We start from the raw sequence: 27,712 nt of genomic DNA on the forward strand, positions 1-27,712 counted from the left end.
ATAGATGGTAATTATATACAATTAAATATATGTGTAGGTAGAGTCTATACTTTCTATATTCATAAAAATTATACGCATTAAATTATATTAATAAAGGTCAAGTTAAATACTATTGATACCTAAAATACATGCTACCGAATCGACTGGCGCTCTCTAAATAAATATAATGTAAATCCATACATTATAGTTTGCGTTATTTTGTTTGATGCATTTGGACCTTTTTTTGTGTGTTAAAGCTCTATTCTCTCTAACACCTAGAGCATAAATTATGAGAAAACCACGAAAAGCTCTACAAGCGTCTATTAATCATTGGACAGATATAATGTAGACCGTACATAATACGTCAAACGAAATAAGTTTTTTAATTATCTTTTTTAAAGAATTTTGCTGCTCTGGCCATCACTGACTCAGCAATGATCTATCTCCGCGTGATCACTTACAGCAAAGAATTCTAATCTAGAATGATGTGCCATTGCCATTAATGTAAAGACGTTCGTATTGATCTTGAATATATCTGAATAGTAAGTCTTTCACCCATTAAGCCTCATTTTCTTATCTGAAAGGAAGAAAGGACCTTAAAATCTAAATGGTGTGAAATAATGTTCTGACTGTTAATACTTCGAATTGTAAAGCACTGTGAAAGTGACATACCCCCCCCCCCCTCCACCACCACTATTCCAGATCTTTGGCCTTTTTATCTAGAGCTGTCAGGGTAGGTTCCTTCCCACCCTGTGCTCCACATACAGAACTGCAGAGCCTGGCCAGACACATTCTGAAACACACAAAAAAGATTGATTTAGTTGGCATCATGTGCTGATTTCAGGGTCTTGTCTGACCTGTCTGGGTCTCTCAGTAGTCTAGACTTCTTGCTACACACTTATAGTCTCCTCCATTGGCTGTCTGCTCATAAATATGGAGAACAGCTCCCCCCGGGCAGACTCCTTGACACTATCACTATGTCCCCAGTAAAACCTCTCTCCCCCAGTCTATCCCTCACAGCCACCAGGAGGAAGCCAAGAGCTAAGCTTCCCACGGTCAGCCATGAGGAGGGGACAGGGGGGCACAGTGGAGGGGAAAGTTTAGTTGGGGCAATTTGATATTATGTTGCAGGGATGGAAGATGCATTCAACAGCAGAATGGAGGAGACATTGATGATAACATATTTGTTTAGCTGCATGGGGAGGGAGTGATCTGTCATATGATCCATAGATTCACAGTAATTATCCATTTAATAAATGGGTGCCTTCAGGGAATGAAGCACCACATGTGTGATGTAATGTGCACATGGAAACCTACACAATACTGGGGTGGACATTGTTCTACTGCCATAACTGCATGGGGGGGGTGATTGAACTGAAAAGACAGAATGCAGAGTGGGTGGAAGGAAAGAAAGGGAAAAAGAGAAAGATAGCTAAAGAAAATAAGAAAACGAGAAAGTGAGAGGAAAATGGGAAACTGGAGAACATAGAACTGAAATGTGGAGGGACAATAAAGAACGAGAGAAAGGAAGAGATAGAGATATGTAAAGAAATGGAGAGAAGAGATGAAAAGAAAAGGGAATGAGATAACTAGAGAGAAAAAGAGAATGGGAAAAAAAGATAAGAGCTCAAGAGAAAGACAGAGAAACAAAGAACGAGAGAGAGAGAGAGAAGAGAGGAGATAAATAAAGAGAGAAAAGGAGACATGGGAAAAGAGAAAGAATGAAAAAGTGAAAGGGATAGGAAGAATGAAAGAAGGAAAGAAAGAAAGAAACAAGAAAGAAGAAATGGAAAAAAAAGAAAAAAAGATGACGAACGGCGAGGAAATGGAAGAGCAGAAAGAGAGGGAGAGGGTCACATTAATTACACGAGCGGTTATGGCAATGGTTGCAGAGCGAGAGCAGGAATGCAGCATTCGCAGAAGGGGAAGTTCGGAGAGGGAAGGCTGGAGGGGAGCGCTAGCGGGAGAAGGTGGGAGGGCTGTGACAGCTGGAGCCGGGAAGGGGGGGGGCGGTCGGGGAGGGAGAGAGGGAGGGAGGAGGAGGGAAGGTGGGAAGGGTGAACAGGGAGCCGCCGCCTTCCCGTCCAATCAGCGAGCAGTGGAAGTCGTCCAAGTGCAGAGCCGGTTCTGGTATGAGCTGCCTGATGTGCAGAGTAGAGCCAGACTGACAGGGGGGCCAGGGAGACACACTGGGGAGAGAGAGGAAAAAAGCCCTGCCAACTGCACTGAGACCAGCCCAGCTCCAAAAAAACGGGATCAGCCTCTCCTGGACCGCGTTCAAGTCAGCCCAGCACAGCCACCCTCCAGGAGTAAAGCCAGGCACAGACACAGAGGGCTTTTACTGCCTGCACTTTGACTTCACCACCCTGCCCTCTGCCAACATAGATCCTCTTCCGGCTCTGCTGCCTACATTACATGTACTTATATCAGCAAACAAATCAACCCCCCCCATAAGACTTTATAGCCCCTTCTGGAAATCAGATTAAACAAATCTGCCCCTCTGCCAGAAAAACAAACTCACAAAGTCTCACCTAAGCAATGTGAAGCCATCGTGCCAGTGCTGGGTACAGATTACAGGATCCCCATTAATTTAATGCAATACAGTGCAATGGTATGTGCCTTTAACATTCTACACGTGCATTTCTGATTTGTCTCGTTTTAATGGTCTATGTGTCCCCCCTCCAAGGATATATCTATAAGTTGCATATTTTGGGCTTTGTGGTGGGTGTGTGTGTGTGTGAAGGTATCTGGCTAGGTTTAGAAGAACAAGAATAAGCTAGGACCGTGAAGCTTTCAGCCCCAGATCAGGTGTGGTGGACCTGGTTGGGAGGTCATCAGGTTCTTCTTGAAGATCCATTTCCACTGGCATTTTGGAGAAGGTCCTGATGCCGCTTGCTTTGGGTTTTGGGACAGTTTGGAGGTTGTCTTGGAGTCTTGTGAATTAAGCACTCTTCCTGAATGTTTCAGTGACATGCCTTGTTGTGGGATGAGCTAGAAGTGCCGGTTGTTTGTCTTTTGCTTTTTTGGCAGCATCTGGATGTGGGTCACACTTCTCTGCCAGCAATCAGTGGATGGAGCTTGCCTCCAAGACGGCTGAACTTGGCACTTCTGCAGAAACTTTCTACCCTTCCTTCTTTTTTTTTTTTTTTACTTCTGGCACCTAAAATCTGAATGCTGCAGGCATAACCTTTACAAGTGCTTTTGAATATATATATATATATATATATATATATATATATATATAGTCTTTTCTTAAACTTTATTATTTTGGATGTGTAGAAGACTTTGCTTCTGGAGTTGCAGCTGATAGGGTTTATTATTCCCTGGGTAGAATCCTTATTGTGTGTTGTATGCTTTTCTTGTGATATGTAACATAATGAACTTTGGGGTGTGTTTTTTCCCTCCCCTGGCTTCTTGTATAAGGGTTTTATTTTCACTAGCGCATGGCTGTTGAACCTATATCCTCGTTTAACCCCTAGTGTGTGTTTAGACCTGCCAGATGTCACTGCATGCAATGTATGGAGTTCCCTTACAGAGCTGGGTAAGGTGTGGCTCATCTATCTGTAGGCAATACCTCCACAAGTACTAGCAGTGACAGTGGAGTTTATTCATTGTAAGATCAAGCCCGTCTAGCTTTACGCCTTTAAAGACTGTTGAAATTGCAAGCAATTTAGAATGAATTGCACAAACTGTCCGGTTGCTTAGAAAGCATATTTTAGCCCGAAGACTTGCGCGTATCACGCAGCAGGGTTTTTGATGAGACTCCCCTCTGTGTTTCTAGATGCTTTTACTTATGTCCGATGTTTCCTGTTTCCAAGCCCATGGGCATGTGAATGGCCTTTGTAACCATTTCCCAACCTGCAGTTCCCATGTGTCATAATAAATCATAGCGCATGCACTGCTTACCACACTTTTTCATGTAATCCACATGTGCCTCCTATAAGTACCCCCCTGGCCTGCCAATATTTTGAGTCTGCCTGCTTAACCTTATAGCCAGCAGTATCCACCCTGGTAGGTAACAGCACATTTTACTCTTGACACCTCAGATTTCAATGTATGGGCTAGTTTGATCTATGTAACCACTACCAAGCCCTGTGCGGTGATGTTTAACCGCATTCCTTTATATAGTTCACTATACCCTGTTTTACATGCTTTGGGCGATGCAGGTACACATGTGTAGACGTCCTTATGTATATAGTTATGTAGTGAAGCAACTATACTGTATGCTTACTATGCAACAACTATGGGTGTGCGGGGGCAAATATGTATTTTAATGCAGCGTGTTTCCAGTCATACTATACATTTTGGTTGCACCGGATATTGCATTGAGTTTATATTATAGACCTGCCGCAGAACCCTAATCGCTTTGCATTCCAGTTTGCCAGCCTTGTGATATACCAGTATGTTGTGCGCACCCAGCATTCGTTTCTACTGTTCATAATAAAAAGCGTATGAATGCCGCAATGTGCATGCTTGAGATATATTAAAATGATCGCATACCTTTCATATGGCTTCAATGTAAATACTGCACTAAATGTATCTATAAAGCGCCAGCAGATTCCGTAGCGCTGTTACAATAGGGGAGAGTGAAACTATAAGTAAGTAGAGATACCCTTGTGTGCGTATGCATGCACGGCTTTTGCAGAGTTTATTTAAAAGAAACACCCAAGTAGAAGAAAAGTAAGCGTGGCTGTGTGCGTGTTCGTGAGTTGCCTGCAGCTCTCAGGTTGGACGGGAGGAATGTCAATTCTTTACTTTGACACAAGGAGCTGAGGTGGCGTGATTTGAATTATTATTAGTGCACTGAACATGCCCCTCTGCTCTCCACCCCCCCCTTCCCTCTCCTACCGCCGAGAGGGGGGCTGCCATTGAACTTGAGACAGGACAGACAAGATCTCCATATTTTTTTTTTTTTAAAGTACAGTAGCTGGCAGGGAAAAGGCGCCAAAACACACAAGATTAAGTCTAACTTTTCTTTGAAGTGATCTGCCTTGTCCGGCTCTTTTTAGCAAGGACTGGAGGACAGCAGCAGGGGTTACGGAATGTACATTTCAAATATTTCCTTTTCATTTTTTCCTCAGTAGATTAAATCAGGCTTAAAAAAAATAATGAACCAAAATAAATAAAATGATATGATTAATAGCTCCAGCTTGCACCGGATTGCAAAAAAAAAAATATAAAAAAATAAAATGAAATAAAAAAGCTCCATTCCCTTAACTTTTTATTAGTGCACGTTAAAAAAAAACGAGGATACACACCCAGGACAGGCTGTTTTACTTGTGGATAAGAGCAGGCTGTATTTTTCAGCGTTCCAGAGCACTGCTGTCTCCCCAAGCAATTCAATTGTTACCGAAAATGTACATTTCAGGCAATCGGCCCACAGTCAATCAAATTTAATAGTGATTTCCTAGTGATTAATTACTTTAAATACTAAGCTTTGGGGTAAAATATAATGCTACTTCATGGCGATAGAAATACAGAGACTGTTACTTTCTTAGCAGAATGTCTGGAAAGAATGAGCCGGAGGCAATATCGCATATGATATCAGTTAGATGCATCTTATGAAATAAATAGAGAAAAATCACGTATTGGGCAGTTTCGTGGATAAATGAGCATATTTACCATTACAAAGCAATAATTGGGCTTCTTGAACTTAACGCAAGGCATTGTATATTATTTCATTACAGTGCCTTTATAGTCTCTTGCTGCAGTCCTATGATCTACAGATGTTTATGAGCATGCTAAGGTTTCGCTCTTTAACAAAGAACAACATTACATAAAAGTTTGGCTAGCGATGCGGGCCACCAGTTCATTAGACAGCCCCCCCAATATTCTGGATGATCCCAAATTTAGGTAAGAAAATATGGTAGCAGATAAAGGGAACTGATTGGGCCTTGTGACCGCACCATCTAGCGTGAAATGCACGGCATGCATTTTCAGTGCTATGGTATCCAGAGTTGACTGCAATACCCAATTTATTTATTTTTTTTCAGTTTCCTTGCAAATGCTTTTTCTTTTTCAAATTATGCTTTCGAGCGTCATTCTGGATCAGTCCCAGGATTACGAGGGGTTAACGCGAAGCCACAAAATCCATGTTACAAATTAGCAGAACATTTTTATTTTTCGCTTTTGTTTTGCCCGAGCTGCAGTTAAAAATACAAAATAAAAAAAACACAGACTAACTTATTTCCAATCGAAAAAGAACTAGAATTTGAAAGCAGATGTTCTTGAAGAAAAAAAATAAAAAAAAATTGCATTCCAGGATTCCAGCCCAATATAAATGAAGCCTCTTTTTATAGATTAGAGGCATCAACATTGAGGACAAGGTTAAAAATGAGTATGGTTTGTATTCCAGCGCAGAATGCTTGTTGAGAATATCTTGTGGTTTCAAAAATCCTCCCACTTATTCCCCGGTTCAGTCAATTACCCCATTCATCTGTGGGGCAGGCTCAGCCTAAGGGAATGTACAGAGCTTCGGATTTCTAAATGGGCAGGAAATTTATAACACAGGCAGAGTGCATAGTAATGACAGTAACATTATTAGCGGCGTGATTTTCAGCGTCCAGGGAAAAGTAAAACTCTTTCTACCTAGCCAAGAGAGTCCAGGTGAGAGCCCGGATATGAGCTCATTTCGAAATAAAATGTAATTTCAATGAAAAAAAAAATAAAATAAAAATCACCGGTTACTATGTAGGTAGCAATACTGTGGGTTAAATGAGGACTGTTGTACCAGTTCCCCTATGAATATCTGAACATTATAGTTCTTGTTGCTTTAACTGCCTTCCAACCCCAAAAACCTTCTCACCTCCAAAACTCCCCCTTCCTTATAAAAACCATGACTCCAAATAATCATATTTGCCAAGTACTTGTGTGTGGTGCTCTCTAATCCACGCTAATAGCGAAAAAAAAAAAAAGTGGCTTCTTTTACGGGTTTCTGAAAAAAAAAGAAGGTAGTTAACCCTTTTAAAGCCACAGGATTGCAAATGCTAGATCCAGAGAAAACTGGATATTGATAAAAAAAAAAAGGATAAATTGTGTTTTTTGTCACTTATCACGATGACAGAGCAGGTTGAGAATATTAATAATAATGTGACATTTTGCATTTATTATTTGCACCCATCTCAGGAGCTGGGGCCTAGAATTTCGCAGTGGGCGCTACATGAGAATTTCTTCGTGGCTCACGAAAATGTAACACTAGTTATTGTTTGCTAAGACAAAATAAAACATTGGCGTGATGTAGATGATCACTTTCTTTGTCCTTTCCCATTTGGCCCACCTCATGAGATGGTGTCGCTTGGATACTTGAATTCCATGATTGGATTTACATAATATGAAAATAGAAATGTATTTTAGAATGCCGGGTCTAAATATACAGGCAGACACCTGTTAAAAGGTACCCCCTTGCCTGTATTTTTTTTAAAATACGATTTTTATACAGCGTGCACAATATTATCTTGTTTAGGGGGTTATTTGCATCAGATCAATGCGGTGCAGGCTTTGCCCTTTGTAGAGGGGATTTTAAATTAACCCGTCGTGTGCCAGAAGAGAGCCTGCGTAACAAAACAGGAGACGCTTTTATATGGATTTTTTTGTTTCTGGAAAGAGCGAATGGCTTGATTTGTAAGCAGAAGCACAAAGTAAGTCAAGCACATTTTGCGTTACATTGTCTGTAAGGAAGCTAGACCCTCGGCCTACCTTTTAACTGTGTTGGGATAAGAGGTTTAAGCCCTTCATTAACCAGAGCTGTAAACGTAGTGCAGTCACTATGGCAACCGGTGGCATGTTCCCGCTGATTGCCCAACTTTAGCCACTTTTGCTCAAGAAATAGCTCTGTTTATGTAACCACTATTGCCACGTATACCCTACGCAGACAGTTTGGGATATTGGCATCATGTACAAACACATGCCTGATATGGATGGTGTCATTCATTATTTGAAATAAGCAGCTATAGTACTGGAAAGTCTAATGCTATTTAGTTTGTCTATACAATAAACACCCACTCAAAGTTGTTCTTATTATGTAATATATGCATAATCACTGACTTCCTGTTACCGTTATATACGTATATAATTATATATATATATATATATATACCATTGTTCATCTTCCGCCTAACACAAAGTAGTGTCAAGCTCCGTCGTACTGATTTATGGTGTGTAAATGTCTGTTTTTGCATATTGAATAGAAGGCGATCAGGCTTTGCTGTGGCAGCTAACAGTTAAGAAATGTGTGTGTGTGATGAAATGTAATATCAATGGAGAATAAAGCCAAGCTGACAAAAAATAATAAAAGTCTGTGGCTACACTGAGACTGTACTACTCCCCCTCCCTGTAATTCTCCCTCTCTTTCTTCCTTTCTTTCTTGCTCTGTTTTTTTTTTTTTGTATTTTTGGCAGAGAGACAAGTCCTACCTCCAAAGTCAGAGTTTCTCTCTTGGACGTGAACTGTACTTTTCCCCTCCCTTCCCCCATCTCAGATATGAGAGCCGTGTTTGGGCCCAGTCACTAAATGCTTAGCCGCCTTTATTTTTTTTTTTCTAGAGCTCTGCTGTGGATTCTGTTAACTGTCCAGGAACCAGAGAGCAAAATAAATTAGTTTTTCTTATGCAAAAAAAAAAAAATATAAATATTTTTTTGTATTTTGTTTGTTCTTCGAAATGGACACACAATTATTATTTGCTTTGTACAGCCAGATGTGTGCAGACTTAGGCTGAGAAGTATCGGGGACCCCATTAAATGTATGATGTCATACATTAGAACCTCTCTTTTTTTCTGTTTTACTAGAGGCCTCGGAGAAACTGCTGAGGTACAAATTGGGATAAAAATGTACAAAGAGTTAAAAGTCCCAGCCTGTTCTAGTGTACGACAGAAAATCCAGAAAAGTATAGATTAAAACATACAGTTTTTTTTGTGAATAGTTGTTAATAGAAGCCTGTTTGCTGAAAAAATACGGTATTCCATTGGTTCGTTATCAGTTGCTAATTTTGTGTACAAAGAAAATAAGCAAAAAATGACTACATTAACATGTATGCCCTAAAATTTGATAGCTGTAAATGTTCATACACTGCTCTTTAGAGGAAAGGTCACTTTAGGGTGATACGGTATTCAGACCGTTCTGGAATGAAAAATGTTAATAAGATTTTTTTTTTTTTTAAGCCTAAAATTAGAAACAGTATTGTAGCTGGAACTCTTACTGTAACAAAGGCCACAAGCTGCCTTTTCTGGATGGGGTTTAGAGAGGCACTGCTGAAAGAGTTAATAGTGGGATTTGAAAGAGTCCCGGCCGCCTCTAGCCTTGTCCCTATATAAACCGTGCTTGGAAGGCACAGGAGAATTACAGCAACTGCTTGATTTTGTTCCCAGTCCCACCCCACTCCACTTAATCCACTGGGCTGAGTCTGAGCGCTTCGCTAATGAGGACAGCACAGAGGTTAAAAGTGACCATTTCATGGTTGGCTTGAGATGACTTACCTTCTCCAAAGTGTGCAGGCTAAACTCAGAATACCTGATTTGAATTCCTTCCGTATTCTGCCACACGTACTCCGCACACACACACTTGACTGAAGTAGAGCGTTTCTGTACACCAGACAAGGCAGCAAAACCACAAATAGGCAGTGGCCCTAAACACACGCTCTCCTCTTTATTTATATTTCGCTTTTTTGGCCGTCACTCCACGGTCCCTGTTCAGTTCACACCAGCTGGAATGCTCTTGTGTGAATTGAATTTTCGTTGCATACTGCTTTCATTTCCCTAACTAGCATTCCTCTTTTGTTGGCTCTTATATGTTTACAGCATAACTATGGCACAGTACTTGGCAGGACTTTACAGACAAAATGAAGACCTGTCCAAAGGAGCTTGGAGATCCAATCAGCCTCTATTCCTGGTTCACCAAGAGCCAAGGATGCAGTATAAAGTTATACATCACTCGTTATACCATCACAGATGGGAATCCCACAGCTTAAGAGATAGTTATTCACCCTCCCTACAAAAATATCATTAAAAAGAACGCAGAAGAGCAACACAATGTTACCACCGAGAGCCACCACTGACCAAAAGTGGAGTTAAAGGTTTTTGTGGTCCCATTTAGCAAGAGGGTGTTAGAATGAAAGATAATGTGATTAGAGGGATAGTGATGAATAGTTCTAATCTATTAAGATCTAGTAACGGGTTGTCATTTAAGCCCTTCACCTAGCGTGGTTGCTTGGAGGGGAAGCAGTGATTTGTGGTTTTGCCGTTTGGCAGAGGAAACCAGAATAATGGGAACGTGTGGTACTAAACCAAAGGAATTATTCCACACTTAGCAGTTTGACGTCCCGGCTTTTGCTCTGGGAAATGGGCTACATATTGGAAGTTAGTGGGGTACTCGTGGTACGTAGTGAAGCTTGTGATGAACACAGATCAGTGATGCATCCGTGACCTTCTTTCCATTTGGAAACTGTCTCCCTTTGCTGCTCTTTTTACGAATTTCATTCTTATTTTTGATAACACCTCAGAAAAGCTGTGTGGAAACATCTCAGGTTAGTCTCTAGGAAGCCTCAGCTCCTGTGGTGATTCCTATTGTCGATACCCCGTCTGTCCTAAATCGGTAGCCGGCGAAACACGCGATTTGCCCGGTGCGAACCAAAGCATAACATCTCCCTTATATACAACCTATTTGCAACGCCAAGAGGGCACCGATGCACTTCTCTAATGAGTGGGACTTGTTCCAAATGAGTGTGACTTGACATGAATGTTATACTGCTCCCCTGTCAGCCCTTAAGTGTAAGGGAGAGTGGATGGGGGGGAGTAGCTGCTTCCAGACTCCCAAATCATTATGAGCCCCTGGCCACTTACTGCAGCCATTAACCGCTTCAGCACCTGCACCCCCCTTGACGACTTTGGAGAGAAACTTGTTCTCCTGGGCCGATGCCCTTACAGCATTTTTAATAATAAAGCTTTCCTGCTTGTTATAGTAATTGGTGAGAGGATAGTTGGGGGGTACGGACTAAAACGTACCCCCTTTTTAGTAGTCTATAGGCTTAGTGGTCGGCAGCCACGTTAACGTAATTTCTTTGAATTTCATTTCTGCCAGTGACGTAAAGAGTTAAGTGAGTCGGCTGCAGCCGCACCCGGCTCCCCTCACCCCAGATAACCGCAGAGAGGGAGGGCAAGGGGCGGGAAAAGGAGAGGTGAGGCGCAGGCGGTATAAAAAGCCGGGCTCTCCCCGGCCACTTCAAGAGCTCCGGTTGTTATAGTGGAACAATGTCATTGTATACCCCGGCAATAACTTCTTTGGTTGCCCCCCCCTTTATACCTCAACAACGTGGGTCACGTTAGCCATGGCACACATCCTACCGGCCTGGCTCAGTCTGTCAGCCCTAGTTTTGTCGGACCCTTTGAATGTATGGACTGTAAGAAGCGTGGTGGAAATTGTTGGCGCTATATAAATAAAAGATAATAATAATAACCCCTATGGATTGCATATGTACTGTATACTTTAACCCTTTGGTCAGCACACAGTGAAAGTTAATGACTGGGCTTCCAATGGAACCCTGGAGCGCAGGTAGCTATAGGATAGGATGCACAGGGGTGTATAGTGACAATGCACTACTGGTATATGTCCCCCGGTATATGAGTGAGGGGATGGACGGGGCTGCTGATGTGGCTCTCTTGCTGTGGGGGTCCGTGGGGCTGCATGCCGGTACGGGGTAGCATGCCGGTACTGATCGGTGCTATAGGTGCCATGCGCTATAGGGTAGGACGATCCCGGTAAGGGAGAGAAAGAGGAGCCCGGCAGCCTTCCTCCCCGCACATGAATTAACCCCTCCTCCCCCGGCTGGGAGCCGGTACCCTGCGAGTTGTGTGCGATGTGAAGGGGGCGGAGGTACATATAGGAGAGAAGCACACACACGGCACCAGGGGGAGGAGTGTGTCTCCTTGATGATTGTGTAATTAAATAATAATAATAATAAAAAAATCCTTAAGTCTGATTTGGAAAGGCGAAGCGGTGCAGAGGGTGTAACCGGTGCAAGTTTGAGAGACACAGACAGAGGAGAGCGCTTAGTGTGGCCGGGACATGCTTATTGGGGGATCGTAGTACCGGGCACGGCATGCCAGCGGAGGACAGTCCGGGAGCCAGCCTTCAGCCTCCAGTGACCCAGTACCATGAATAGGTGAAAGCTCGCCCCGTGGATGCTGTACTAGGGACCCGTGCGAGCCAAGCCATGATGTATTCTCCTATCTGCCTGACTCAGGTATTGGGGGGCTGGATGGGGTGCCTAGGGTGGGTGCTGCCGGGTGCTGCCCGCCCCTGTGATCGGAGTGCCCCGTGGAGCAGGTGGGAGCCCCCAGACAACTTTCCCGCTAGCGGGGTGCCCTGGCCGCGCATAGGGAGCTGTCCCCGCGGATGGAGTGCTTTGAGGTGGCCCGGGCACCGAGCGTGCAGGTGCGGATTGGCCATGCCAGGCTCCGGGAACGCAGCGAACTTTACTTTCGCTTTATTGGAAGCGCTGCAGAGCGATCGCTTCCCTTTAACCATCCGGAGCCCGGGCAGCGCCATGTGCCAGCAGGCAGCCTAATGTGCCAGGCGATCCGTGCGCCAGCCGGGTCCCGACCACTCGGGCTCTATACCCCTCCTTCCCTCCCGGGAAGGGCACCCTATATCGGCCACTGGAATGCCTAGTGCCAGCCGCGGCGGATGCCCCGTGCCGCCCGTGCCTTCTACCGGGGTGCCCTGGGAGGAAAGTGCGGCTGATGGGGACAGAAAGCAGGGGCACTTTGCCTTTGTCGGTACTTCTCGGCCTGTTCCATGGGGTAACATCTACACAATGCCTGATACCGAAAATTGCTGTCTCTTATATATATATATATATATATATATATATATATATATATATATATCTGTACATAAAAAAATAAATTTATGATTTGGGGGTTATTAGCCTTGGTGTTTACAAAGATTTATTTGTTAAACATATTTTTTTAATTTTGTAAAAAATATTTGGAAGAATACTTGAATAACAGAATATCCAACTGATTGCTAGAATAGTAAGTTTCGCCCCAGTTGCCTCAATGTATTCTTCATAACCTATAACGTATGGTGCCAATGTATCTAGAACGAATAGCATGCGGTGTAGGTAAATACGAAAAGCACAAATTTAAAGTTCTAGAAAATAAATAATCATTAACTCTAATTTTGTTTTAATACCGGCAAGAGATTATATATATATATATATATATATATATATATATATACATCTATTTAAAAAAAAAAATAGAATGAGACCATCAAGCAAATTTCCCAACAATAATTCGGATCTATAAAAATTTGGGTACGCCGCAGATTCTTTCTTTTCTGGAATTGGCTAACAGATCCTTTTAATTTTTGCATCCCTGGGAATCTTTAAAAAATGATTGCTCGTTCCTTATTATTTTCCGACATTTGAAAATATTTTATTTAGTACGATGTATATAGTATAATGTTCCCATACAGTCATGTAATACTATTACTTTGTTGGTTATTTTTTAAATGCCCTCTAAGTAATTTTGTAATCGTTTAATTCACATTTAGGACAATAGCTATGCAATTTTTGAAGACATTTATAATATAACAAATTTTTTTGTAATAATTTTGGATATTTTGATATTTTTAGTAAAGCTACGTATTCATATGAGCTTATCGTGGCTCTTATTTTTTTTTGTAGATTAAAGAGTTAACCTAATAGATGTCTTTTTTTTTTCTTCATGGTACCTGCAGGGGATCTAAGTACCATTATCACCAGTTTAAGAAAGAATAAGTCTGACAAAAGGCACATCGTGTTCAGGAAGGGGAGATTTTTGGGACAAGCCAGGGGTAGCTTTTGACATTGGGCAAAATACCTAAACTGCAGGAAATATTCATTTTCACTCATTTGTAATATTGGTAGGAGTTGGACCAGTTGCAAAAATGTGCAAATAATTAACATTTAAAATATTTTTTTACAATTAGGAAACATTGCGCTTGAAAAAACAAAAACAAACAAAAAAAAAACAACAAAAAACACCAAGGCATTCCCAAAATTGTGAATGAAGATGAAAACAATGATAAGACTTATTCTGTGATTGGATGCAGTCCTGTAGTTTTTTTTGGCTGACACTTTTTTTTACTGTTTCTATTTTGTTTGGCATGTGAGTTTGAGCAACTTCGATGCCTTTTAACCAGAGTGACTTTAGTGACAGAGTATTCTTTAAAGCATTTTAACCTGCATATGATGTCATGTCCCCCCCCCCGTAAATTAGAAATTTGACTAAATGTACGCAGTATTCTTTTTTTTTTAGGGGAAAAAAACAAGTATATCTATAGAATAAATTTAAATAAATACATTAAACATGTACCCATAGTTTATATGTAAAAACAAGTTAAATGATTTTACTTAAAATGGGTTTGAGTCTGCTTTCAGCCTCTATGTATATATATATATATATATATATATAGATATATCATATTCAAGTACACATTGAAATTATCTAAATGTAAACATTATTATGTTGCTAAACGTGCTTATATATAATCTAGTAGTTAAGTTTGTGTGTGTATGTATATATATATATACTGATATATTTTAATTAATTGTACGTAATTCCTTTAAGGACACAATACAATGGTGTTTATCAGCCTCCAGACACTACGAAATGCTTTGAATATAGACCTCGTGTCATTAGTGTGTGTGGTTTTAGTATTAGTATTATTGATTGATTTATATAGCGCACACATATTCCGCAGCGCTGTACAGATATGGCCAGCAGTACAGGATATGGGCTTTGTGACAGCTAACCTGGTCTAGAAGTGTTTATGTGGCACTCTGAAACTATAAACAGCTCAGCCATTTTGAAGCAGGTCGCTCTAATTGTTTAGATGCCGTGAAAAGGCGTATTTGGACATCAACACATCACTTTATGAAAAATGACAGGCTTTTTGAAAAGATTTTTTTAGCCTACAAAAAAAATATATTTTATTACTTAAGGAATGCAATAAAGATTCTTTTCCCCGTTATCATATGTTTCCTTTAGTTTTATATGTTGGCGACAAATGACTAGTATACATTCATTGTTATTAATACACATATTTACTGTTTTGGTTTCTTTAAAATTGAATACACAATTCTAAAATACACCAAGATTAAAAGGCTTATGATAGGCGTTATAAACACTTATATAATAATAATTCTTGCACGGCCGCGTCAATGTTGAGTATTACGCCAAATGAATGTCATAAAAAAATCAAATCTAAATGCAAAATTTTTAAAATGATGAATATTAGTTTTTTCAAGCAGCAGGAGTTTGCCTGTATATAAATATTTATTTTTTTTAATATATGTTTTTAAAAAGTTAACTGCCAACAACGCTTACAATACATTTTCGTGGTTTTCCCGCCAGAAATGAAATATCTCTACTGTTGCTGAGGTAATTTAGGAATAAGAATCACACCCATGCACTTTTTTTTTGCACATTTTGCAAGAGGATGTATAAAGTTTGATTTCAGTTTTCCATTTTAAGATAACTTTAATGAGGCTCATTTTTTTTTGGCAGGCACTGTTTAAATTTGAAAGGGATCCAGATGCGGAAAGACTCTTCTAATGATGAACAGTGTAGTGATTTTAGCGAAAAGTAGAAAAATGACTTTATGCAGTGCTTTAAAGTACCCTAACACTATATATATATATATATATATATATATATATATATATTTGTGTGTGTGTGTATATATATAAATATATATATATATATATATATAATTAAAGTAGCTGCTAACATGTATTCATATTTTCCCCTCACAGTAAAGGTGCATAAGTGCAGTTACAGGTAAAACATTGCAGGCCTTTACTTTATACTCGCACCAAAGCATGCATATTATTAAAAAAAACCCACACCGTTTCTTAAATACATAACAAATACACTTAATTAATACACTTTAAGCCAAAGACTTTTTGCGTAATCGTCACCTGTAATTTGTTTTCTCAATTTTTTTTGGAACAGAAGAAATTTCCTTTTTTTCAGTAGTTTTTTTTTTCCATGTGTGCATAATCTAATCGAGCCTTTCATTAATATTTGTGAAACGTAAGAGTTTCCCGAATCTTTTAAAATGTCACCTAATTTGCCCATGGAGTTATCTGTAAATACGTTCTAATACCAATAGGTAGCTACATTGTAATTGTTCCCATAAGTCGGATCCTATTTATATAATTTTTTTTTTGGAACCAAAATCATATTATCAAAAATAGGATTTTTTTTTTTAGTAAAACAATTTGTTAACTGCCCTTTAAAACATAGGTGTATTTAAACAATGTGAATCTGTGTTCTTATATCTTATACCGGTACTAATCTGTTTTCCATTGTACTCCATGTGCAAGTATTTGAGTTAAGGGACTGGATGCAGATTTGCCCTATACGAGATAGGGTTAGTCTTATCATGGACTGGGGTTGTTCTGAAAACTGCTGCCTTCCCACACAAAGAACAGATTGTGGTTTAACTCCTTGCACGGTCTGGTATGGAATAAAATACAGTAACGGAGTTACAGAGATCCCACCTGTAAACTGTTTGAACTACTCGACTTTCCCAGTGTCTCGGGCTGAAGAATATTCTTCACTTTAAGATTGTTTAAAAAAAAAAAAAATGTTAAAAATGTTTACATTCTAGTTTCGTTTCTATATAGTGAGAAATCGCTCAGCAATACGTTTCCAGGTTTATTCACATTGCTTACCGCAGCGATGTGTGGAAACTGCATGCATTTAATTATGGCTTATCCTTTGGAAGATAAAAGGAACAATCGCAGCACTTGTCCGTCGTCGGCTATAAATCTGTTCAGAGCTACAGATTATATGTGCAGCATGCAGTTTAAAACCCAGGCTAAAATGTATTGGTTCAGCTTTCCAGAATTAAAGTATGATGTAGAAAGAGGCTGCCGCTACTGATATTATCGCATAACCAAATTCAAAAGTTTTTTAATGAGAAAAAACTAGAAAAAAAAAGTTTGCATTGCATGTGCATTCCTAAAGTTATGTGATATGTGTGGGGACTTGTAAATAATTAAATCGATATCCATTTATGGAATACTGATTTTTCAGAATTTTTTTAAAATTAATTTAAATTATTTTGAAATAATGAAAAAAAATATATAATCATAAAGAAAAACATCACCAGGGGAGACATAAGAATTGCAAACCATTATTATTATCACTATTATTTGTGAATTAGTTTTATTGGTGCTTTGGCATATGGCATTATTGGATTGTATTCAGCAGTTTTTTTTTAATATGTAAATAGTACTTTAGTAGGGCAATTCTTCTGCCATCTAGATCTTCGTTGTATATCTTCTTCTGAATACAAAGTATAATTAAACATGGCATAAAATGCTAAATGCAGTGTGGTAGGGTGATATGACTCCCACTTTTCCCACAAGATGCACCGGAACATGGAAGAGACTTTTCTTGACTGCTACAGCGGCAACATGATCACCCGGGATCATGTGTGCTCTGCCCAAAATCTTATTTGACCAGTGGTGCAGAGATAATGTCCCAGCATGTAGGGTTGCCACGCATGCCAGCTGTATGCCCAGGCACTGTTTTTTGATATTCTTTAAGGAAGGAAGGGGGACACAAATCCAATGGCGAACACAATACAGTTGTGGTGTAGAAAGTGTGTGTACCGGGGGGGCCGTTTTAAATAACTGCATCTCCTTCTGCAAGCACCAACTCCAAAAAACTAGACAAGGCCCAGACGTAGCACTTTGGAAGGGTTCTTCACCCTTGAAAAGGTTAACATGATCCACAATCATGGTCTTGTAGATATTTTCTTTTCCATGCCTGTGCACATTAAATCAACGTAAGAACCCCATAAAACCTTCAATTACACATAACAGGTTTTCTGTGCAGGCCTAATAAAACTTATCAAGCACTGCACATGAAATGGGGACACTGAAGAAGTGATGAGTTCTAATGCCATAGACGTGTCCCAAAAGCATGTATAATTGGAGACTTCCCCCAACACCCCCTTCACCGCTGACTCTCACCTTTTTCGGTTGTTACAGTGTTTATAATGGAAAGCACTGTGTTCCACTTCCAAATCAAATGATATTAGTAATTGTATTCCCTGCTCGCTAGAAGTGCTGGTGTTTCAGTGGAGCCCGTCACTATAATTCTGTCCCTTAGGAGGGAGAGGGGTGATATTATCTTACCAATTAGTCTGGGTACTCCTTGTAACAGAGATCCCCATTGTTTACGGTCATATTTGGGGCTTCTATACCTTCATTGCCTTTGTAGGTCCTCCTCAGAAATCTACGATTCCATCTAAGTAACTGTACTTGTGGTAAACATCTAGCGGCTTGTCATGGGACTGTAGCTAGAGTCAATGAAGGACGCTAATTCTTATGATCCTGTGTTTAAGAAGTTACATACATGTGTTCTTGGTTAGATCAGAGAAGCCTCGCTTGCACCCATTTCTCCAGCTATGCCACTGGAACGGTCTGGTCCCAGCGCTGGAATACAGGTCACCCTGATAAGATAATGGTCAGAATTTATTGGCGCATGCTCTGTCTAGCAGCAGCAGCTTCTTGCTAAGAGCATGCTCTGAAAGCGGGAATAGAGTGGTACTGCACTCAGCTTGTAGCTGCGGTTTTTTTCCCCCCGTGCCACCAAGAAGAGAAATAATCCGTGGCGCCCACAGCTGAATACTCAACATCTCTCCGCTTGGGTTTCCTTTCACTCTCTCCCTCTCTCTCTCTGTCTCTTTTTTTTTTTAACTGTGTAGCATTCTCGATAGAAGAAAAAAAAAAGGGCCAGTGACATCCAAAAATGGTACTGCTCGGTGTCATCACAATGATCAGGCTAGAATGGAGACATTATAGATTGAATGTATTGCTGCGCGCTGCTTTGAAATGCATTCGTCCTGCATGGCATTTGTATTGGCATACCAAGTAAAAGCTTTCATATATTCATTTTAGAGGAAGACTTTCTGTTCTCATTGCAGATGCTAAATATATTTTCCAATAGCATCTGTGCATGTGTATATATATATACATATATATATACTCATGCATACAATAAAAACTGTTTCTACACACAACATATAGCATAAACATTGTCGGCGCTGTATCATTTGAAACCAATACAATTTGATCACATTAGTGTGTACAATTACTTGTTTTGTATTTGGGCTCATTTTCATTCTCGTGTTAGGCGCAACGTTGGTGGAATATATTGGCGAGAACCATTATTGTATGCAATGTTTAATCTGTGTTTCTCCCCTCTTTCCTCAGGATGAGTTCCATCCATTCATCGAGGCACTTCTTCCACATGTCCGTGCAATTGCCTACACTTGGTTCAACCTGCAAGCTCGTAAGCGCAAATACTTCAAAAAACACGAGAAGCGGATGTCCAAGGATGAGGAGAGGGCAGTCAAGGATGAGCTTTTAAGCGAGAAGCCAGAAATCAAACAGAAATGGGCGTCCAGGCTCCTGGCCAAGCTACGCAAAGATATCCGCCAGGAGTACCGGGAGGATTTTGTGCTCACTGTGACGGGGAAGAAGCACCCTTGCTGTGTGCTGTCCAACCCCGACCAGAAGGGCAAAATCAGGAGGATTGACTGCCTGCGGCAGGCCGACAAGGTCTGGCGTCTGGATCTAGTCATGGTCATCCTCTTCAAAGGCATTCCCCTGGAAAGTACAGACGGGGAACGGCTCGTCAAATCGCCACACTGCACCAACCCAGCACTTTGCGTCCAGCCACATCATATAACCGTATCAGTCAAGGAACTTGATTTATTCTTGGCGTACTACGTACAGGACCAAGGTAAGGTCTAAGTGTCCCATACTGAAATCTAGGTTATGTGCAAATATCCAGGAACCATACACATTATTCTGTACTTTCAAATAAGATATAGAAATAAGATATAGAAATATATATATAGTTTATGACTTGATTTTTCACACCGCTGGAATAACACAGCTTTCTTAAACAACATATGTATTTATATATTAATGAATAGATAAATAAATGGCATGTATCGTGCTAAGTTAGGAGGACAGTACATATAGTACCCCTCTGAATAGCCTGTTCATCATACGTACCCCAAACCTTAGACAATGTCACTCAATTATTGTTTCATATCCTGGTCCAATTCTGTGTATGGGTCAATGTATACCCTTTTTGTCACAGATCAGATCTATTTATGTTCTCTAACAGTAAACATACATTCAGGAAAGATCACTTTCCATTTCATTCTGTACACAGCCGTTTCCATTAGTGAATGAGTTAAACTGCAAACTTGTCACATATTCAAGTAGGGTCATGTATTATAAATGTCCTTACACATACTCTTTAACGCTTGCTGATTAGATTTTTAGGGTTCTTCTATAAACATTTTGTTATACTTTTTTATTCGCCGTTCATTGAGAAAATGAACTCTCAATTACGACATGTAATGTTTTCTTATTGAACCTTTAAAATGAGATACACAAAGGGGCGATAAACTGGAGAGCTCCAATCCAGCTAGAGAGGCTGCTTTCTTTATCCTACACCAGAACCGTTTGATGATAGCGACTTCATAAAGTTACAATCAAATTAACGCACAAAGACAGATGACATTCTCTCAATGAAAGAAATTCTCTTTAACGTATAACATGCTTATTTCTGTCTTTAGTAAAGCATGTTTTTCTTTTTTTATGTGGTTACGTTCGCTGTGCGTATGAATGAAATCAGGTCTCTGGGTTTGTTAATAATGAGACAGGAATGCTACCGGGTATCATGTTCATTTTGTTGACATTTATGAAGTGCACTCGGTTACAGATTTCATCAGCCGGAGGAAAAGCGAAAACATGAATAGTAAATGGGAACAAGTCCATTTATAGCTCTACCTCCAACTCCTTCCACGAAAAGAGGACATAATTGGCTGTTAATGTTCAGTTTCTTTGCGTCATTGTCCCATTGTCTCTTCTCGGCGGTGGCTTTTTTTTGCACCGCAGGAAATTGTTATTGTATTGTGAGATATTGATAAAATTCCAGGTCCTTGGAATGTAGAACCCTAAAAAAAAAAAACCTCTAACCTACAGCAGCAAGCGATTCACACCTAGACAGGTAGTTAAGAGCAGTGCTGTGATAATGTGTTTGGGAATTTTGTAATAGTGTTTCGCCTACATAGACTGGTACTAAATGATTTATGACAACTCCTTGAACATTGACGTGGATTGCATTTCCACTGAATTGTGCCATTCCGATTCTGCTGAATAATTATGGCAGTACAGGGTAAACTTTCTGAAGGCGAAGTCCTGGCGCTTAGGTTTTGTTTCTTGTAATAGGAGCACAAAATGGTGATGTCAAAGAACCTGAAATAACCTAGGCGGTTCACAAACCAGTTTTAACCCGTTGCCTGCAAGACAGTTTGAAAATCAAATGTGTATGAATATATATATATATATATATATATATATATATAATTTCACATATTATATACAAGGGTATGGAAAGAGCCAGACGACTTTGTTTGGAAAGTTTCGATTTAACGTTGTCGCGGCGTAGAATGAATATGCTTGCGTTCTATGACCCTAGCGGCTCTTTAGATCTCTGGAACAATGGGTAAATATGATATCTTAAAAGAATGCATTCAGAAATTCTACTTTCCTAAAAAAAAAAGGTGCAGTCTAGACTAGGAGTGGACACAAATCCATGCTATGAAAGGACTACAACTCCTATCACTAGTATTATTGTTTTTTGTATGTTATTCATATAGAGCCACCAGATTCTGAAGTACATCCTTACTGTATACAGAAAGTGACACAATGAAACCATCAGAATCAGAAGGGATGGTGGGCTTTATTCGCTCCAGCTTACTCAGTTGCATTTTAAGTATTATTTACTCCATAGGTTATAGAAAATCACATCTTGAACATAAGTGCAAGTCCCACACGTGCAAAGCGTAGATACTGACGGCTCAGACAGACACACCCTGGTAGTCGCAGAAAACATTCTTTAAACGGCAGCCCTATCTAAAAGCAGTTTGAAATTGTCTATGTATTGTCTAAAGTCACCAGCGGGAGCCGTTTATCTCAGTAGCAGAAATTCACTATGAGCAATTTAAACTAATTTCCCTGAGCCCACCTCATTTATATAGGTAAGCTTGTGAGCCGGATACCTAGTGTATCATACCCCTTGGACGTACGCATTGTAAGAAGGGCTGCGTAAATTGTGTATAAATAACAGATAATGATAATAATAATGATATTAACCACCCCTGTAGTTACATATGGAAATGAGGTGTGTCACTATCACTATCTGTAATTGGAGTTGATGAGGAGTAATGTATACGGAGTCATTTCACTCAGCGTAGCTCGCGTGTGTCACTGGTACGTAGATGGAGGTCGGCCTCCTCCATAAACATGCCTTACCAAGTTTCCCTTCTTTTTCTGTTCTGTTTTCCTGCCCCATATCTGACATCTCCGAAGACCCGCAAACCTAGCTTTAACCATCTAATGGCCGGAAGGGGTACGTGTGTCTCATTGTTGGGAGCGGAAAGAGTTAAACGTATAACGTCTTTGCCCGCCACCTACTTGAACTTTGTTTTATAAAGCAGTTTTTGTGGTGGTGTAGGGGCAGGATAGAGGCTATTTTTGTCTGCTCTGACCGTTCGGCAATACATAGGCTTTTGATGAAGCAAGATGGTACAGAGTTAAGTGTAACATAGCCAACCATGCTGTGGGAAATCATACGGCTTGTGGTATAAAGCCACAGCAACAACTGATATTCATGTTATATGACAGACAAAATGAAATCCAAAATGGAATCCGTAGGAGACATTTGAGATTAGATTTAGGATAATACATCTTTTATGTTAACCTACATAATACCTAGCAAAGGCATTGGAGAAGGCTAATTATATGAAGTGGGATAGGCTATTGTGGCCCTTATGTTTAGCCATATATATATATATATATATATATATATATATTCTAAAGTAAGGGGTTAAGCGGTTAGAATGACTGATGGGGAACCAGCACTTTTTGTAATTGCTGAAATTGCTAAATCCTTACACGTTGCATTAAATTGTGTAAAAAAGATCAAAAAATAAATGAGCGTAATAAATATATCCGTCATATTGGAAAGGCTAAAAACATGAATTGTTTATAGGTATATTTCTTCTGCTCGCGTACGGTGGGGGGAAAGGAAAGGGAAGGCTTGCATGACTGCCAGTGTTGGTTGGCAGTGGCACTAGATTGGCATGATCCCCTCTTTGTTTTGCTCAGAAGGCCCGTGATTCGTTGGTTGGCATCCGCATTGCAGTGTTGAGCAATGCCTCAATATATTGACAATTTCCAGAAATAGCAAAGTCAATAATCTGCACTTTTTTTTTCTTAAATGTCCGTGGATTTCTATATCCCGTTATATATAAATTTTCTAATCCGGATTCAGCGGTTTCCATTTTTTCTTCTGCTTTTGATGGGCAACTCACTGTCACAGTATTTAACAAACACAAGTGCATCTCGTGCAAGGCCTTCCGGCACTGAAGAGGTTAACCAAACATTTGTTCCGTGGCTGGATGCATTAGCAAAAGAGATTTAACTTTGACCCAAAACAAAACATTGTATTAGCTCTCTTAAGTAAAAAAAAATAAAATATTCTACATATATAATTGTTTTAGGTATGCACTTTGTTTTTATTTATTTTTTTTTAATTGACAAGCTATGGCTAGTATAGATGTCCTGTTCATTTTTCTATCATCTGAGAAACCTGAGAAAACATACATATCCTGTGTACATTTTGTGGGAGATCTGGACCTGCAGCAGCCCCAACCCCCCTCCTCCTTCTTCTCTGGGCCGTTCCTACATGATCCGCCATTTTGTTTGTCAAGTGCCAAGAGCACAGAAAAAAAAGGCAGGGAATCTGCATGATGCCAATAATGGTTGCCAGTGGCACCGAGGTTGGCATCAGCTCCTCTTTGTCTTGAATCTGAATGCCTTTGATTCGTTGGTTGGCATCCGCATTGCAGTGGGCAAATTGTAAAGTTTTTGACAATCACTGAACGAAAGCTTGCTTGTTTCGGGGAAGCTATAGTTATGAATTCCTCTTTGTCTGCCTTCCTCTTCCTTTTATTTTTGCCTGTGTATATTTATATCTGTAAATTTATATACGGGGTATTTAGCATGTTAGGAAAAATATTTTACATCTTTTGTAAAGCTGCTCCACCGTAAAATAATAATAATAGTAATAAAAAAAAAAATTATATTAAAATACAAAATTCTGGACGCAGAAAAAAATCTTGCTTTTTCGGCGAGTTGTTCTATCGTTACCAAATGACTGTAGCACATGCAGAAAAAGTTTTGCGAGGTTAATCATCCTGTATGGCTTGGAAGGTACCTTTAGAAAACAGGTTGCAGATATTGCCTGCTTTGAATTTATTTATGGTTCAAAGTATATGTTTAATTCTAAGCCAAATAAAAGGCACAGAACCGACCTTAACATACCTTAACCCGCATCTCTTATCATTCCTACCAGATCCATGTAGTCTTACTGATGCAGCAGTTTTATTAATATGGTATAAAATTAGGCACAGTCATAAAACAAAACTCTGTTTATTGATTAATAAAAGCAAGCAGAAATTTGATACGCTTTTTGTATTAAAACCTAAAACAAAGAATATATATACATATATATAAAATAAAAAAATATATAAATGTTTTCCACCTTTTGATTTTCTGTGGGAAATGTTGCAACTTTCTCCTTCTTTGAGTAATTGCAGGACCACTTTTGCAGCTGATTTCACAGTGATTAAGTCTTAAGAGTGACTGTAAAAATGTAACCATGGTACTGCAAAGAGATGACAAACCATGCAGCTTTTAATGTCTGGAAGGGGTTCGAGGACAGTAAACAGAAGAGCGGGAGCCCAGACGCTCCATCAGTGAATTTAGTTTGCGTTTGGGCTTTACTAAGTCCTGTGAGCCAGATGGAGTTCCTAGTAGCTCTTTCTGTACACTCTCACTAGAGGTTGTGCAGGTTAATTATAGGAGGCCCACGAACGAGGTCATATATTCTACCATATTGAAAGTGAGGTCACTCCGACTATGTACCTGCTGGCCGTAAGCACTTACATATATGTATGTTTTTATTAAATGTTTTACTTTACTATAAGTGCAATCACATGATAAGTACAGTAGTCTTCAGACATTTTAATCGGGGTACAAAAGGCATGAATACTTCAGGAAAGGAAGTCCTTACAGTCTTGGTAATGTTCGCTCTTGTAGACCTCTAGATGCTTGAAGACCCAATTTCAGACTAAGCAGGTTACATTATGTGTTTGCCCCAATAACTATTAAAGAACATAGATAACTCATAGCAAAGTCTGATCACTAGCACAGCCCTCTGATGACCTCGGTGTTGAAGGACAGCAAGGTAGGTTTATGTTAGCAATACTTACACATACTTGTGCAATGTGACAAATTGGAATGATGTGGTTGGTTTGCATTTTTTAGGTACTTTTATCGGTATTTCCTTGTAGATGCTTTGACAGCATTTGACAGATGTTACATGAATGAATTTTTGTGAATAATGTTCAAAAAAAAGCAGGGGGAAATATGGAATATTCAGGAAGAGTAAAATAAGTGGGGATGAGAGCCGCCAGGTCTTCGTCCAGTTAAAGCTAAGTGGATTAGCTGGATTTGGATATTTCATTGCATCGCAGCTCTGCCTTGTGTGTATTTTGCAGCGTGTTGAGACAGGAGGTAACATTATCTGTTAGGATGCAGATGGTGACGGTAGGTGAGTATCTCAGCTCTCAGGAAGGATTTGTCAGAAGGGACAGACGGGGACACCAGCCGTGAAGCAGCATAACGCCTTCCGAAAGGGAAGATTTATGCTTGAGGGAATTTTACCTGAATGGGTAATCATTTAAATCATTTAAAGAATAGCGATAGGTGCCAATGAATACATCCATGCAAAATATAAGTGGTAGCCTTAAAGTGTTTAGCAAAAAAAAAATAAATAAATACATTGACGTTGAATTTGTTGGAGAAAACACAAGCAATTACATCAAAAGAAATACCTATTAGCTCCAGGTCATTAAACCAGTGGTACTAGCTGAAAACCTGCTCGAAAATGCTAAAAATCTGGCACCGGCTGGAAGGTAAACTCTTAGATTACGTAGGATTTTTTTCTCTCTCTTTTATTCTAGAGAGAGTCGAGAGGCCTCATTTTAACAGTCCCATTGCTCCCTGGGCCATGTGGCAGACTGAGTGGCAACTGTGAGACACAAGGGGCCCAGCTGTCATTGGGGGTAGCCTGGCACCACATCCTACTAGGGAATAGAAAAATGAAAAGCCAGTCTGGAAAACGGCAACAAATACAGATTCTTACACTCACGTTCTGCTGTCTAGCAGAAGCTAGAATTCTCACCCTACATGGAGCAAGTCTGAAGGTTTAATTCCATCAAACCTTTATTGTCAGCCATGAATGGCGTGTGATGAGTGTTTTCACATAGTATAGTTAACCCTCTGTCTACTAATGGGTTGGAAGGCTCAAATTGCCAGAAGGTCCTGGATGGATCGCTAAGCAGCTTCTTTAATTATCCTAGTTTATTCCATTCATTCTATAATTTGCCGCCCCACCTACTAGCCCAAATTGCCATTTAATTAAATTTTCTTGTTGAGAAACATTTTTTATATGTTGATCTGGATTTTTTTTTTCTGCATTCTACTTTGAAATATGACAATGTTATGTATTGAAGGATTATAGCCGGTATATTTGTCATTGTTAGTCTAGGAAAAATAAAATTAAATATTCTATTCACCTTCGATAGCTTATGGCATACTTATATGTAGCGTAACATTCTGCCAGTCTGGTTCTCTTAAGAAATGCATAGCTCCATGAGTGATAAAAGTTTGAAAACAGAATATGTGGTGCTTTTTTTAATGGTCTTTGTTTAACTTTTTTAAAATGTGTACGCTACGCATGAGATCTGATCCTTCTAAATTTTATCCAAGAGCTTGGTGTACACAAAATCTGAAAAATCTTGCTTTTAAAAAAAAGAAGTACATTTAATTATTATTATTATTATTTATATATATATATATATATATATATTTACATATATAATTTATGTAGCGCTTCATACAATACATATATTCAAGGGGTATGACAAGACTAGAATTGACAAACTAGGTGACTTATTGGTGAAACGTTCCAGACCGCCAAATAGTCACTTAGTATAAAACATGGGGCAACTGGGAACATACTTCATTAAGAAGTGGTAAACTTTCAAAACTAAGGACATTTTTTTCTTCTTGTCACTGATGATAGAGAAAAGAAGAAAAAAAAATTCCTAAGTGTTGAAGGTTTTCCACTTCTTAATGAAGTATAGTCCAAGTTGCCCCATGGCTGTATTCACGGAGTCATTCCGTTCACTTGCCTAATGCTGCTTTTGTAGCAAACCCGAATATGATTTGTTGTGGAAGGCGTGAGAGACACAAATAAATAAAAGTCTATAACTTTCGAACAAGTGGTGAACATAAGGATCAGAAGGGGACAGCTTGAGCCCTTGGACCTCGTGCTTCTGCTTCCTTTGTTGAGGTTAATTCCTTGTGATTCTAGACAGCAGCGACATTGTCCACCAGCTACAGAAGTGCAGAGGCTGCGGGTTTGTAAACGGTGACATGTTTTGAGCTGAATGTTGCCGTTGGGCCATATACCGTTCATAGCATGCCTCAAACTTTTTGGTGGGGAACGAGCCATTAGCTATG

The 27,712-nt window shown here is 39.7% G+C and overlaps 1 protein-coding gene across 4 annotated transcripts in view; it reads left to right on the forward strand.

The window, feature by feature from the left end:
- The first annotated feature begins 2,060 nt into the window (after positions 1-2,060).
- The window catches only part of NFIB (nuclear factor I B), a 133,113-nt gene continuing 107,461 nt past the window's right edge, over positions 2,061-27,712 (forward strand). The window contains exons 1-2 of one of the 4 annotated variants that reach the window (XM_053465942.1): positions 2,061-2,590; positions 19,250-19,781. In XM_053465942.1, coding sequence (XP_053321917.1) covers positions 2,573-2,590; positions 19,250-19,781 — 550 coding nt within the window. In that variant the 5' untranslated portion in view covers positions 2,061-2,572. Of the gene's footprint in view, positions 2,591-11,661; positions 12,212-19,249; positions 19,782-27,712 lie in introns of those variants that run through there. The other 3 variants (XM_053465943.1, XM_053465944.1, XM_053465941.1) reach the window with 3 other exon arrangements.

This window comes from Spea bombifrons, chromosome 1, assembly GCF_027358695.1.
Source record: "Spea bombifrons isolate aSpeBom1 chromosome 1, aSpeBom1.2.pri, whole genome shotgun sequence".
In the NCBI taxonomy this organism is placed as follows: Eukaryota; Metazoa; Chordata; class Amphibia; order Anura; family Pelobatidae; genus Spea; species Spea bombifrons.